General features: G+C 35.8%; 1 protein-coding gene across 7 annotated transcripts in view; it reads left to right on the top strand.

The window, feature by feature from the left end:
* The window catches only part of senp7 (SUMO specific peptidase 7), a 48,959-nt gene that overhangs the window by 23,075 nt on the left and 12,343 nt on the right, over positions 1–13,541 (top strand). For 6 of the 7 annotated variants that reach the window (XM_062974816.1, XM_062974821.1, XM_062974819.1 and 3 more), the window contains 10 exons: positions 1,349–1,452; positions 2,583–2,740; positions 3,263–3,602; positions 3,709–3,872; positions 4,496–4,633; positions 5,447–5,480; positions 8,673–8,843; positions 9,525–9,778; positions 11,990–12,126; positions 13,285–13,401. In XM_062974816.1, the coding sequence (XP_062830886.1) occupies positions 1,349–1,452; positions 2,583–2,740; positions 3,263–3,602; positions 3,709–3,872; positions 4,496–4,633; positions 5,447–5,480; positions 8,673–8,843; positions 9,525–9,778; positions 11,990–12,126; positions 13,285–13,401 (1,617 nt within the window). The remainder of the gene's footprint in view (positions 1–1,348; positions 1,453–2,582; positions 2,741–3,262; positions 3,603–3,708; positions 3,873–4,495; positions 4,634–5,446; positions 5,481–8,672; positions 8,844–9,524; positions 9,779–11,989; positions 12,127–13,284; positions 13,402–13,541) is intronic. The other variant, XM_062974818.1, reaches the window with a different exon arrangement.

Genomic DNA, 13,541 nt, shown 5'->3' with positions numbered 1-13,541 from the left:
CCGAAGACACCTCCAAGGTCATGTGGTTGGCATGACCTCATGCAGTGCCGTTACCTTTCCGCCAGAGCGGTTTTTGAGCTGCTGGGTTAGCAGAAGCTGGGGCTAACAGTGGGAGGTCATTCCTCTCCCCAGATTTGAACCGCTGACCTTTTGGCCAGCAAGTTCAGTAGCTCAGTGGTTTAATCCGCTACGCCACTGGGGGTTCAGAGCCGGACATGACTAGACTTAATTTCAGAGGAAAACCTTTAACCTTTTATCATAGGTGTTCACCTAAAATATGTCATAGCCTCTATGAAGGGAAAATATGTTATCCAACAATCTGATGGAATTAATTTAAAGTGTCCTAGTCATCCTCCAAAATCCAAATTTCAAATTGATTTACTGCATTTTATTTTAAATTAATAACAAAATTTAGGCCAGAATTGTTTCTTTTATTTGGAAAATATGCACATTAATAATTAGTGTAAGATATGATCTACCTTCCAATATCTGTTTTCCTTTAAAAAAGATATTTTACAATGGAGGAGCCTTTAGTCATATGAGCTATCCATCATCTGAAGAGGTATGATTCAAACTCAGTTTTTTTTATCTCCTTGAAAATTAGGCCTAGGTATCAATATAAATGTGTCCAATGGTACTTACGACCTCATCAGATGGCTGCCGAGGTCACTCCACTTCGTATAGGGGTGTGGGTAATCCGACGCCCCATGCCCTGCATTGCCTAACTCCAGCCAAGGGCGATCAGATGTGGGGAAGCGTGAGCTTGTGGCTTCCCCCCATGCATTGCCATGGCAACTCAAGAGTCCTTCCATGTATGCCCTGCCTGCATCATCCACCGGCTCCGCCCTCCTTCACCCATGGAGCCAGCATGGCATCATGTGATGGGAGCTGGCTGGCTCGGTGGGTGACCAGGGCATGCCACTGAAGTTAGCCCTGTGTAATGAGGTGGTTAGTCACCAGTAACTGGGATTGAAGCATTAATGTCTGTGTATATACTAACTAACATAAAGGAAAGCAGAAAAATATCTCCAGTCATCTTTTCATTCTTTCCTTGTAGTGCAAACAAAAATAAGGGGGTGGGGGGGGGTGTTAGACTCATATTATCGAAATTCTTACAGATCTGACCATTGGACATATTTACATTGACATTTAATTTTACAACTCTGACGTGAATTTTGGCAAGAACTAGGAGTCTTGTTGAGATTTGTTTGGGGACAAATACATTAAATTAAGTGAGGCTTTAGAAATCTACAAGTCCAATGGATAGTTGTGACATTAAGGAATACCTGTAAAAACTATCATGCTTGAAATATGGGGGATATTTACATTTTGATGTTTTTCTGCCCAGATATGAAAGATATCGGAGAAAGCCAAACAACCAAAACTACTCAAAGGATGCCGAAAGTAATAATGCTTTGTTCTCTCTACGAAGATGCGATGTGGTGCTAGAAGGTTTGCTATTAAGAAATTTTTTGACGAATTATTCAGATGTGAAAGTGGTAAAGCCACCATTTTCCTAGGTCCTCCAGCAGAGTTCTGTGGTCAGCTTCCAATAGAAGCATTCTGGAAGACCTATAAATACCTTGAAAAGTGTGCTCTCTAGAAATCTCTAGGTCCCCAGTGCAACTCTGTAGTGACCATTGATTTGTAGTGGAGGACCTAGAGATTCTTGGTTATTATTTATTAATCTAATCCATGAACAATCAAAGTAGCAATAATAATAATAATAATAATAATAACAACAACAACTTTATTTTTTATCCCGCCCCATCTGCCCAAGGGGACCCGGGGCAGCTCGCATGGGGACCAAGCCCAACAACATACAATAAAATACAGCGGTATAAAATACATAGTATAAAATACAACAATATAAAATACATAACAATCACAACAGATTAATTAACATTCACTACAACACAGCTTCACAGAGTAAAAGCATGGCCAGTGAAATCTACAGATGTCGAGGGCCACCTGTAATATCTGAATAAAGCAGACCAATAAGGTTTCTTGAGAAAGTATTCTCCTGTGTTCAAATAGAGACACTGTTTCTAACAGGATTACAGCAATAAAACAAAGATAGTACTTATTTGTTATAAAAATATTGAACAATAACTATTAGGACCAATAAGAATGCTGCATATCTGTGCAACACTTGAACTTCTCTAGAATCAGATAATGGGAGAAGAAGCAAAGAAAAAAGACTAAAAATTAGGCAAATTCTTTGACTGTGAGGCTGACAGTGTAAACCAAGTCTTAGGATGTCTACTGATCAGTAATCAGAGATAACAGTAGGACCTCCCCATCCCTCCATTTCCATTGTTGCAAAGTCAGAATTCAGCTTGGAACTGGTGAGGAAGCTGCTTTTAAGCTACCATCTTATAACTTCTTAGCACAAGTGAGCATCACTGAATACACCAGGAATTATGTCCAGGTAACATGCAAAGGACTGCAGTGTTTTGTCCTATTTAATTTAGATTTTTCTTCCAGAAGTTTTAGATTTAAAGTAGTAAAACTGTTCTTAAATAAATGTTAGCCTGTATTTAACTATTGATTTTTGTTGTTATTGTTGTTTTTAAATAAAGACTGTAGTGTAAAAAATAAAGGAAATTGGCCAGTGAAAGGAAGAAGAGATGCCAAGAGCCTTTGTCTCAGGGAAGCAAGCTTTCAGAATAATGAGAGCAGAAAAAGAAGGAGTGATACTTTCCCAAATCAACAGAATGCATATTCACCACCGCCAAGTGTAAGTAACTTGTGCATGTTTTTTTGTATACATTCTGTATATAATCCGTATATACTAATTTGCGGATATGACATCTTTCTTTCTACAGAATTCACATTACTGTAGTCAGAACTTGAGATAGGTCACAGTTTGCATCCCAGGAAGCAAAAAACAAAAACAATTATTTCCTGCCTCAAACCATGAGGAGGCATAAAAAACAAAAGTATTATTATCATTATTATATTTTGAAAAATGAATGTGATCAGAATACATGAGTGTAACAAGAGTAAAACCCACTATACAGGACTAAGAGGTTCCATTGTCTCCCCGCCCAAGTGACATCCAGTGTATATACTAGTACTAAGAGGTCTTAGTATTTCTCCTCCCAACTTGAATGGAGCCTCTCTACACTTGTCACTTGTATTTCATCTGGTTTGATAAGGCAGCTTATATTGTTTAAAGTTTATTAATAACAAGATGTGAGGAAATCATCACTAAGGGGAAAAAATCATCATGCTTTGTTTTTGTTTTCTGTTTTGATAGAAGGAAGAAAGGAGGGATCAAATCCAATCATTTGTTTGCAGAGACTTAAACAAGAACCATATGAATAATTCCCAGCAGGAAAATAATCCCAAACCTGTGGAATTGGATAGTACTGAAAAAATCATGACCATTAAACAAGACATTCATGTCAACAGTCCAGAGGAAAATTCCTCAAACTCTTCTTCCAGCAGATGTCAGCATTCTGTCACCAGGAAACGCAAGGAGGTTTCACCAGTCGCCAATTCTCCTAGAAAGAAGGAAGTGAATATAACTTTGCCTCCAGAAGAGCTTCTAAATGAATCTGAAAGAAATAAAGACACAGTAGATTCAATTGATCCAAGTACATAACTCCTCTCTCTTTGTGTAGAAAACAGATAGCTAGACAAAAATAAATATTATTAAATTAAATTATAGCAATAACATGCTCCTGTGTTGCTGTGTTTCAGTTGTTCTGTCTAGTGATGAAGAAGGATGTGCTGAAGCAAAAGAGCCAGTATATTTGCAAATTGGGAAAGGCCATGCTCCCCTGAAGAAAGAATCAGAACAAGAATATGAACTGCCTTTATCAGAAGAGCTATCACAGAGCATACCTGGAGGCAAAACAGAACAAGTAAACCATATTGCTCTATATGCAGTCTGTGTAATGCAATCATGATGGTTTTATATGTTTACTTCTATGCACCAAAAAGAATCTATATTTATATGTCACTCCAATGACTGATGTTTTTCTGTTTTGCTTGTTGAGAGCAGTAAGAATACTATATTAGTTCCAAGCATGTTTTCAGTGTATGTTGCTTTCAGCAACTCTGTTTCAGAAAATTGTGGGCCTATAATGAATTGCATTTGTAAAAACCCTCCTAACATCAGAATTAGAATGCAGACCACACTTCTCTTGATTAATAAATATGTAAATGGCATCACCATGTGATTAAAAAGTAAAATTGCATGTTCAGTGTCTCACTGTGATATATTTACTTGTATAGATTGTATAGTAACTGATTGTTATCCATATAAACTTGGAATATGGAGAAGTTCTTTTTTATAGAGTTTGGAAACATCAGTTTTGGATGGCATCTCCCAGAATCTACTAGACAGTATGACCATTGGCTTTAAATCTCCCCCAACCTTTCCAAACTTTGATTTGAAAAAAGAAATTAAAAGTATCTTTATAGCTATTTCAAATTGATAGAGAAAAAACAGTTAAGACATGTATTACATCTTTATATTTCATAGGTTTCAGAAGAACCACTAAAACATCAGCCCTCCACAGACTATAGTTCCTCCAGTGAAATGATGGATCTTGCCTTAGATATAGAGTTTGAAAAGGTTTTCTTTGGAAGACATAAAGGAAAAGCAACAGGCCATGCCAGAGTAAGTTTATTTTTATTTATTAAAATGAAAATTGAAAGAACTCTGAACGATATACCTGAAAGAAACTTGTATGGTTTGATCAGAAGCCTCTCTTCATTTTGCATAGAAAACTACAGGCTAAATCTAAGGTCTTGTTAGATGTTTGGAATTTTCTTCCCCAAGCTAGTTGTATAGAAGAGTTTTCCTTTTCTGGTTCTGTTGGATTTTGCTAATAGAAGTCCTCTGTTCAAGTCCACTCTGCCTTTGAAACTGAGGGAAGAAGATCAAAATAAATGTGTGAATATGGCATTCAGGTTGACTGTTCAAAAGTCCAGTATTTCACTTGACTAAGAATAGAGGCTTTTATGTGAGCCTATGCAGCTCTTTGAATTCTAGCCTAGGTTTCTAGTTCAGCACTCTACATACATATCCTGATGGAATTCAGAGTGTACTTACTGAGAGCTAGGTATATCTAACAAGTGCAAGATTACTACAACGATGATATAAAAGTATGATTAGTTGCATGTAATACAATCATAAACTGAAAGTTCTGTTAGTCACAAAATAGTTGTCACTTTGTTAAGCTGGGGTCAGGAATACAGGTGTTTAGTGCTGGATCCTAATAATTGATTTTGAAATAAATTGACCAGATATGCATGGTCATTATAGAAAAGACTTTGAGGTGACTGTACTACGAATTCATAGGCAATTACTAATGTTGAAAAGTCAGATTTTAGCATTTCTAACAAAATCTCATTTTTGTGAGGTCAACTATGAAATGCAATAGTTCTTTTCACAATATTAATTTTATGTTCTGTTTTTTTTACTTTCAAGTTTACACCTACATATGGCAAGATCCCATTTGAAGGTAAGAAAATTTACTGATTGACAGCATCTTAAAAAGGGCTGCTTCAAATAGGTTTTCACAAAAAAATTCGTATTTGATGTTTTAATGTAAGCTGTTGGTATTAAATCAAAGGATGCTCTTGAAGGTGTTTTGAGCCATAAAATTAGAATACTTAATCCAAACTATTTCTACAGCTGGAATTGGAATTTTTGGACCTTTAGCCTAGAAGTTGCAATAGCCTTACCCAGCATTATCAGTAAAACTATAGTAACTGTAGTCTAAACAGAGTAGAATACTGTTATAGCAGAAATAGTGATAGATTATATGCTTCACCTACAAAAGCTGCCTGGTTCAATATTGAGTATCTCTAGTTCAAGTTGTATGAACCAGTCAGCAGAAACTCTTTGCCTAAGATTCTGGCAAGCCAAAGCAGTCAGTGCTAGACTAAATAAAGCAGTAGCCTGACCTGGTGTAAATGTATGTATGTATGCACTTAATAAATGGTATAAAGAAGCACCAGTTGTAAAATACTACTCATTAAATTTGACTTAATAGGCTAATTGATTTTTTGAAAGAAATGCTATTTGAGATATTTAGTATTCAAGTTGAGAAGACTATATATTTCAAATATGACAGTTGTGATTAATTTCCATTTACAATCTTAAACTTGTTTATGAGTAGTTCAAAGTTTGAGTTTGGTAAATGAAGTAATAATCTGGCATTTTCAAAGCCCTACTGGGTCATACAGTCATGGAATATCTCCCCACCCCAGAAGTGCTTTATTTGTTATTGTTTCTCTTTCATGGATTTCAAGGATTAGGGGATTCCTTTTGTCAGCTATACACTATAAATAATAATAATAATAATAATAATAATAATAATAATAATAATAATAAGCTTTTATTTATACCCCACCACAATCTCCCATAGGGACTTGGGGTGGCTTACAAATAGCACATATGGTGCCACACCACATATAAAATACAGTATATCAATATTAAAAATACAATAACATACCCTGTTTCCCCGAAAATAAGACAGGGTCTTGTATTAATTTTTGCTCCCAAAGATGCACTAGGTCTTATTTTCAGGGGATGTCTTATTTTTCCATGAAGAAGAGCTCACATTTATTGTTGAACAACAAAATGAACATTTATTATATACTGTAAAGTAGTTGTCATCACAAACCAGCATAACAAACTATGAATCCTATCAAGAATTTCTTGTTACTACCATTATTTACATGTGCAACAATCTATGGTACCTCTTGCAGTTTAGGTTTCACAAGGTTTCCATGCTGATTTCTCTCTATTCTAGTTTCAATGTAGTCATGAATGATGAATAATATAATATACTATAATAATAATATGATAATATAATAATAATATAATGATATACAATATATTAATGAGATAATATAATATAGGATATAATAATAACAGAAAATGATAATAATATGGTATTAATAGGATAATATAATAATGGGATATAATAACAGAATAGCATAATAATATAATAATAATAGGATAATATAATAGAATAATAGAATGGAATAGAATGATATAAAATATATTAATAGGATAATATAAAATGGGATATAATAATAATAACAGAATATGCTAATAATAATAAAATAATAATATGATAATATAATAGAATAATAGTATAGAATATAATGATATAAAATATATTAATAGGGTAATATAAAATGGAATTTAATAATAACAGAATAATAATATAATAATATGAAAATATAATAGAATAATAATAGAATAATAATATAATGATATAATAATAATAATAGAAAAATATAATATAATGATTTAAAATATATTAATAGGATAATATAATAATGGGATATAATAATAGTAACAGAATATGATGATAATAATATGGCAATAGAATAATAGTATAAAATAATCAGTTTCATGGCATAGGATAGGAAGATGAGAGGAGAATCCCAATGCGTCCTGTACCTTTAAGGAGCGAAAGCAGCAGGACGAAAGCCCTCTTCCTTCCCTCCCTCCCACCCTCCCTTGCCCTGGCTCCAGGAGCCAATCAGAAGCCTCTGGGAAGCAAGGCAGCATGGCCAGGAGGGAGACGGAAGGAAGGAAGAAACGGCAGTGCAGTAGCAGCCACGGAAGGTTTTTCAAGCCTCGGCTGGGGGACAGGCAAAGAAAGGCAAGGCAGGGAGGGAGGCACAGAAAGCAAGCACTTTCCCTCCCTCCCTCCCTCCCTCCCTCCCTCCCTCCCTCCGGTGTGTGTATGAGTGCTGGTTCTGCCCGGCAGCCATGCTTCCCAATGGAACTCTGCTGCAGCCTTAGTTGCTAGGTCTTACTTTCAGGGGAGGCCTTATATTTGGCAATCCCCCCAAAACCCTGCTAGGTCTTATTCTTTGGGGAGGTCTTATTTTCGGGGAAACACGGTACTTAAAGCCAGACATATAAAATTGACAAAAATAAAATACAGAAATAGTCATAGATTAAAAATCCATGCAATCAATTTAGCCTTCCCTGGCTAAAGAATACTTTGGCTGCTATCTTATATGGTAGAGTCTCACTTATCCAACATTCGCTTATCCAACGTTCTGGATTATCCAATGCATTTTTGTAGTCAGTGTGTTCAATACATCGTGATATTTTGGTGCTAAATTCGTAAATACAGTAATTACTATGTAGCATTACTCCACATTGAACTATTTTTTTCTGTCAAATTTTTTGTATAACATGATGTTTTAGTGCTTAATTTGTAAAATCATAACCTAATTTGGTGTTTAATAGGCTTCTCCTTAATCTCTCCTTATTATCCAACATATTCTGTCGGCCCATTTATGTTGGATAAGTGAGACTCTACTGTACTTCAGTTTGCGTAATGGCCACTAGGAGGAAAGTGAGTGTGTGGGTGGGATGGGATTTTGAACCTAAGAAGTCCAAGGTTTCTTCCAATCTTCCTCCTGAATGTCACATTTTGAGGTATATTTGCAGTAGATCTACACTTATAGACCTTTTCATAAGTATATCAAAGACCGATATATAACTCCCTTGGTGGAGGAATTTCTCTCTGCCAATGGAAAGATCCTCCTCATTTTTCCCTAATCCCGCCAACCAAATAATCTGGGAATGAGATGCTACCTAGAGTTATTATTTTAAAAAATTGTAATGTTTCAATTCAATCTTTTATGTTGGTGTTGATTTAAAATTTTCTTCCTCACAGTGGACCCTGGCGAGAAAATGGAACTGTCTCTTGATTTACTGCATTTAAGAAGGTTTGGACTGTGGATGAACAGTGATCTGGGGAGTGGGGCTGTTCTTTTCCTTTGGCTGTCATCGGATTATATTGAACAGATTGAAAACGAAAGAGAAACTTCCACCATAAACAAGCAAGGTGTGTGTTTGCTATAGTTATAATTAAAATGTATTTAGGCTTTCTTAGAAATGTGTAGTTATATATTAACGGCATTTAGATTTAGCTGTATAATGTATAAATTGACCTCATTTATAAATTGAGGACAGGTTTGGAGGCCAAATATATGGATTTTGAGATGACCATGGATAAGTCATTTATGGAGAGGGAAAAGCACCTAAGCTGCCTCAGGAGGTGAGCCACCCCTAGTTATCGCCACCATTTCTCAACCAAGGCATTTTTAAAGGCCAAACTATTCTCTCTGCAGCAGAGAGAGTAGTTTGCACTTCTTTTAAGTTTTCTTGCTTTCATCACTGTACTCACAAATGGGGATGGTTCCTTTTTAAAAAAATAAAAAAAATAAAAGTTAAAGTGCAGTGACCCATGGTTAAGCCAGTTCAGGTTTTGGGGATTCATTTTGACTTTCTAAACTTGTTAAATGGATATATAGGATAATAAAACAATTGTCTATGCTAAAGAGAACAAACCTTTGTATATCTTATAATGCATTTGCTGTGGGAGGTTTTGTATCAGATAAATTTGAAATCTTTTAAACATTTTAATATTTTTTTATAATTTCTTTATATAGTATCTGCATAAAACCCAGAGTAACATTCTAGCATACTGTTTCCCCCCCTGAAACATTGTTTATTCTTCTTACAGCTAAAAGCACTGAGTTCATTTTTATTTTAATGCCTGAGCCACTTACAGACAAAGAGCTTGTCATGCTGAACAAAATAATTGTGGAAGTGAGCAAGAAAAACATATCCCCAGAGCTCACTGAATCCTTACTTTGGGAGCAAGCCGTAAAAGAAATTTCATGGGAAGAAAACTCCTTCATGAATTATTGCTATCAGTCATATCATATGCAGTTACAAAAGGATAATGCATCCATTCTGACAGAGCAGCCATCACAGGTAAATTAATTAATCTCGACTGAAACATTTCAGTTAAGAATAATTGTGAAAAATTTACATGAAAACGCCGTTTTGCCAGTGAGAGCATTTTTAACAGCTTTAATGTTTACAGCTTGGAATCTTTACAACTATTTTAGAAATATAGCTTTGTTTAATGAATTGGAACAAACGTCTTGAGGCACATTACAGATTAAGAAGTTTTTCAGGACATAATTTTTCCTCTGTTTAAAAATTAGGTAGTATATGAAGTTCTCACTAGCCTTAGTGTGTTTACAACTTGGATATTATAGATCTAATCCCTGATTATAAATTATTTTGAATTAAGGGGTTAGTAATGTGTTAGCCAGTTTGCTGATGACTCTGAATAATTAATTTTTTATATATTATACAAAAGCAAAGTACAGTTTATCTAAAGCTTTTCTCCAAATCATGACAATAGGTGTATTGCAAATCGGATTTAGTGTAAACAAGTATAAAGTTATGCATATTGGGGCAAAAAAAAATCTAGCTTTATAGACATTAATACTAAGATGTCAGTGTCTAAGTAGGAAAGAAACCTTGGAGTTGTGGTGGATATGTACAACTGACACAAGAAACTCAGATTTGATACTGGGCATAATAGAAAAGGAACTTAAAATAAAACTGAAGTAGGGGAAGATATGACATAGGTGTGTGAAATGAGGCTTAGTGTGTGTAATAGTAGAAATTAATGCTATCTATTGAATCTGAACATTGGAAGATTCAGGGCAGATAGAAGGAGGTATTTCTCCACACAATGCATAGTTAAAGTGTTGATTTTGCCACCAGAAGTAGTAGTGATAATCATAGAATAATAGAGTTGGAAGAGACCACATGAACATGCAGGAAAAGCACAATTAAAGTAACCCTGACAGATGGCCACCTCTGTTTAAAAGCCTCCAAGGAAGGAGCTTCCTTCACACTCCAAGGCAAAGAGTACCACTGCTGAACAGCTCTTACAGCGAGGAAGTTCTTCCTAATGTCCAACTTAAACAGCTTTAAAACAGTATTGAATAAATTTCTGGAGGATGGAGGTGGTTACTTGTCATGACTGCTATGTACTTCTTCCAGTACCACTTGTTTCAGTGGTACACCATTTTCTGAGGAACTTGAACAGAGGTGCTGTCTCTGTCTTGCCATATGCAATTACTTAACTGCTAGGCTAGTCTTTGGTCTGATCCAACATTATGATGTTTATGTTTTACTTTCTTATTGCAACCCAGCTCTTGTTTTTTGAATGAGGAGGTATAAGGCATAGAGTTTTCATTATTGTGGACCTTCATTGGTGACTGCAGGAACAAACTAAGAATTTTGAGCACATCAGCAGAATTTCAGTCGTCTCTTGTTAAAACGTGTTATGCAGAATGTATAGTAAATATAGATGAGATAACAATAGTATTTTGACAATTCTAAGAATTTGTTTAGCACTTTAATGGTGTATTCCAGTCAACGAGAAATCCAAGTTAAGGTTCAATATAATACCAGGTGTTAGGAATTCCTAGATATGTTCTCATTTCTACCTTTGGATTGCTTTTTCTCCAGACATGTCTCTTAAAGGCTAGGGCAGGTTTTTAATGGTACCAATTCTCTGGGGCCTGAGCATTGTTGGCAATTACTCAACTCCATTTCAGTTTCTATAAAATTGATGATAACCCTCTACATTGCATGGCTGGTTGAGGCATCAACATTTATAAGCCATTTCCAAGGGGAGGTGACATGTAAAGGCAATAAACTGTATTTTTTGTTTTATATATATATATAAATCATGATCAAATGTTTACAAAATGGGAATCCATCAGGTTATTTGGTAAAATACCTCAATAACAGTAGGATATTGTTTCAGGCTGCTGAATGTCAATGTTAGAAATGTCTAGATGAGAAGCTATCTTTCTTCTGAAGATATTTATATTTTGACTTGGCATGATTGACAGATAGGGGTTATAGGCAGAAGACACGCACAAGCAATTTAAAATAAGGGTTGAAAAGTAGGCAAGTGATAGAGGTTATTTTATCATGAATCTTGCAGTACAAATTACAGATTTTGTGAAAGACAAGAAATCTCTTACTGATTTTTTTTTTTAAATAAACTATCACGAGCTGTTTCTTGCAGTCAGCATTACAGTTTTGGTGGTCCTACTTGCATTCTCTTATACAGTTAATGGTTGAACATATGGTTGGTTTCTTTCTTTCTAGCAGGAACCAAAGGCTATCCCTGCCAAACCCAATTACACTCTACTGCAGAAGCAAAGTAGTGGACTATATTCCTTTTCTATTTCTTCGACAAAAATGAACAAATGGAAGGAACTGAAGGAAAATGGTCCTGTAAAAAAGTATGTTTTGTTACTTACATGATATTGAAATATCCAGAAGTTGAAGGACAACTTAATTAATTGCTCTAAATTATCATGGTACTTGTGCTCAAAAGGCAATATGAATGCTACAACGGATTTTAAAAATAATTAAAAACGAGTAAACTATATACAAATTCAAAATTAAAACTAAATGAACGCCGTAGCACAACAAAAATAACAATTGCATAATCTAGCCCATTGCATAAGACCCACTCACCTAAACAATCAGTCTTTAAAGGCCTGTTAAAGCAGAAAGGGCTTCACCTGTTTGCAGAAATAGAAGAAGGAAGATGCCAGTCTAACCTTTCTGAAAGAGGAGTGTCAAAGACGGGGCAGCTATTTAGAAGGTGCTTTCCTGTTTTCCTGCCAGATATTCTGACTGGTGCTTCATTAGACCTACTCCCAAGTTTTCTGCCAACATTGCTTAATGGCCTTCTCACTTGTTTCATCATTACCAGGTCCTGGAAAACCAGGAATCGTCTTGGCTCCTCTTCCAATAAAACATGTGATTATGTCAGTCATCCTGGCTGCTTCCTCATTCCAGAAGTTGGCTATCACATTAGAGTTGACAGAGTGGATAAAGAGTATGCATCCCATCTGAAATCCTGTTGGTGTCTCCTGCAGAAATCTGGGGCTTGTAGTTTAGAAAGACCCAGGATCTCTCTGGCTGAGCATTTTAATCCCCCACCACCACCACCACCAGCTACAAGCCCCTGAATTTTGCAGGAGGCAGCCACAGGATTTCACATAGGATGCATACTCTTTGCCTACCCTTTCACCTCTAGTGTGATAGCAGCCTAAGACTGAGACAGAATCACATGTCAGCACAGCAGTAAGCTCCCCAAGAGCTATCAAGAACCCATTAGGATCCACAAGTCTCCTGTGGAGACCATCTCAATGTGTCTCCCATCCTGGAAAGAGTCTGAGTCCCAGCAAATACTAAACACTGGTTGGTGATCTATCCATAACAGCAGAACTATAGACGATTATTCCTTTCCCAGATCACACTCACCTCATCACTACAGAAAACGGTTTAGATTGTGCCCACAAACATCAGTAGGAGCAGATCCATATTTTCCTTTTGATTCTCTTAAGCCTTGGAATTCCACCATGTTTATTGTCATTTTTGTCTTCCAGCTTGATCATTTATCCCCCTCCACCTGCCAAAGGGGGACTAGGTGTCACAAGAGAGGATTTGGAATGTTTAGAATATGGAGAATACCTGAATGATGTGATCATTGACTTTTACCTTCGGTAAGTAATATGATACATTCATTTCATTCTCAAGTGTTGTCCACTTAATGTCAAGGCAGTCTTTTACCACTGAATGCCAGGACAATAGACACTGGGGCTAAATGAAGTTTTAGCATTGAGACTGATTTTATTTCCTTTAT

The sequence above is a fragment of the Anolis carolinensis genome, chromosome 3, assembly GCF_035594765.1.
Source record: "Anolis carolinensis isolate JA03-04 chromosome 3, rAnoCar3.1.pri, whole genome shotgun sequence".
Classification (NCBI taxonomy): domain Eukaryota; kingdom Metazoa; phylum Chordata; class Lepidosauria; order Squamata; family Dactyloidae; genus Anolis; species Anolis carolinensis.
This window is presented reverse-complemented; position numbering and strand designations above follow the sequence as displayed.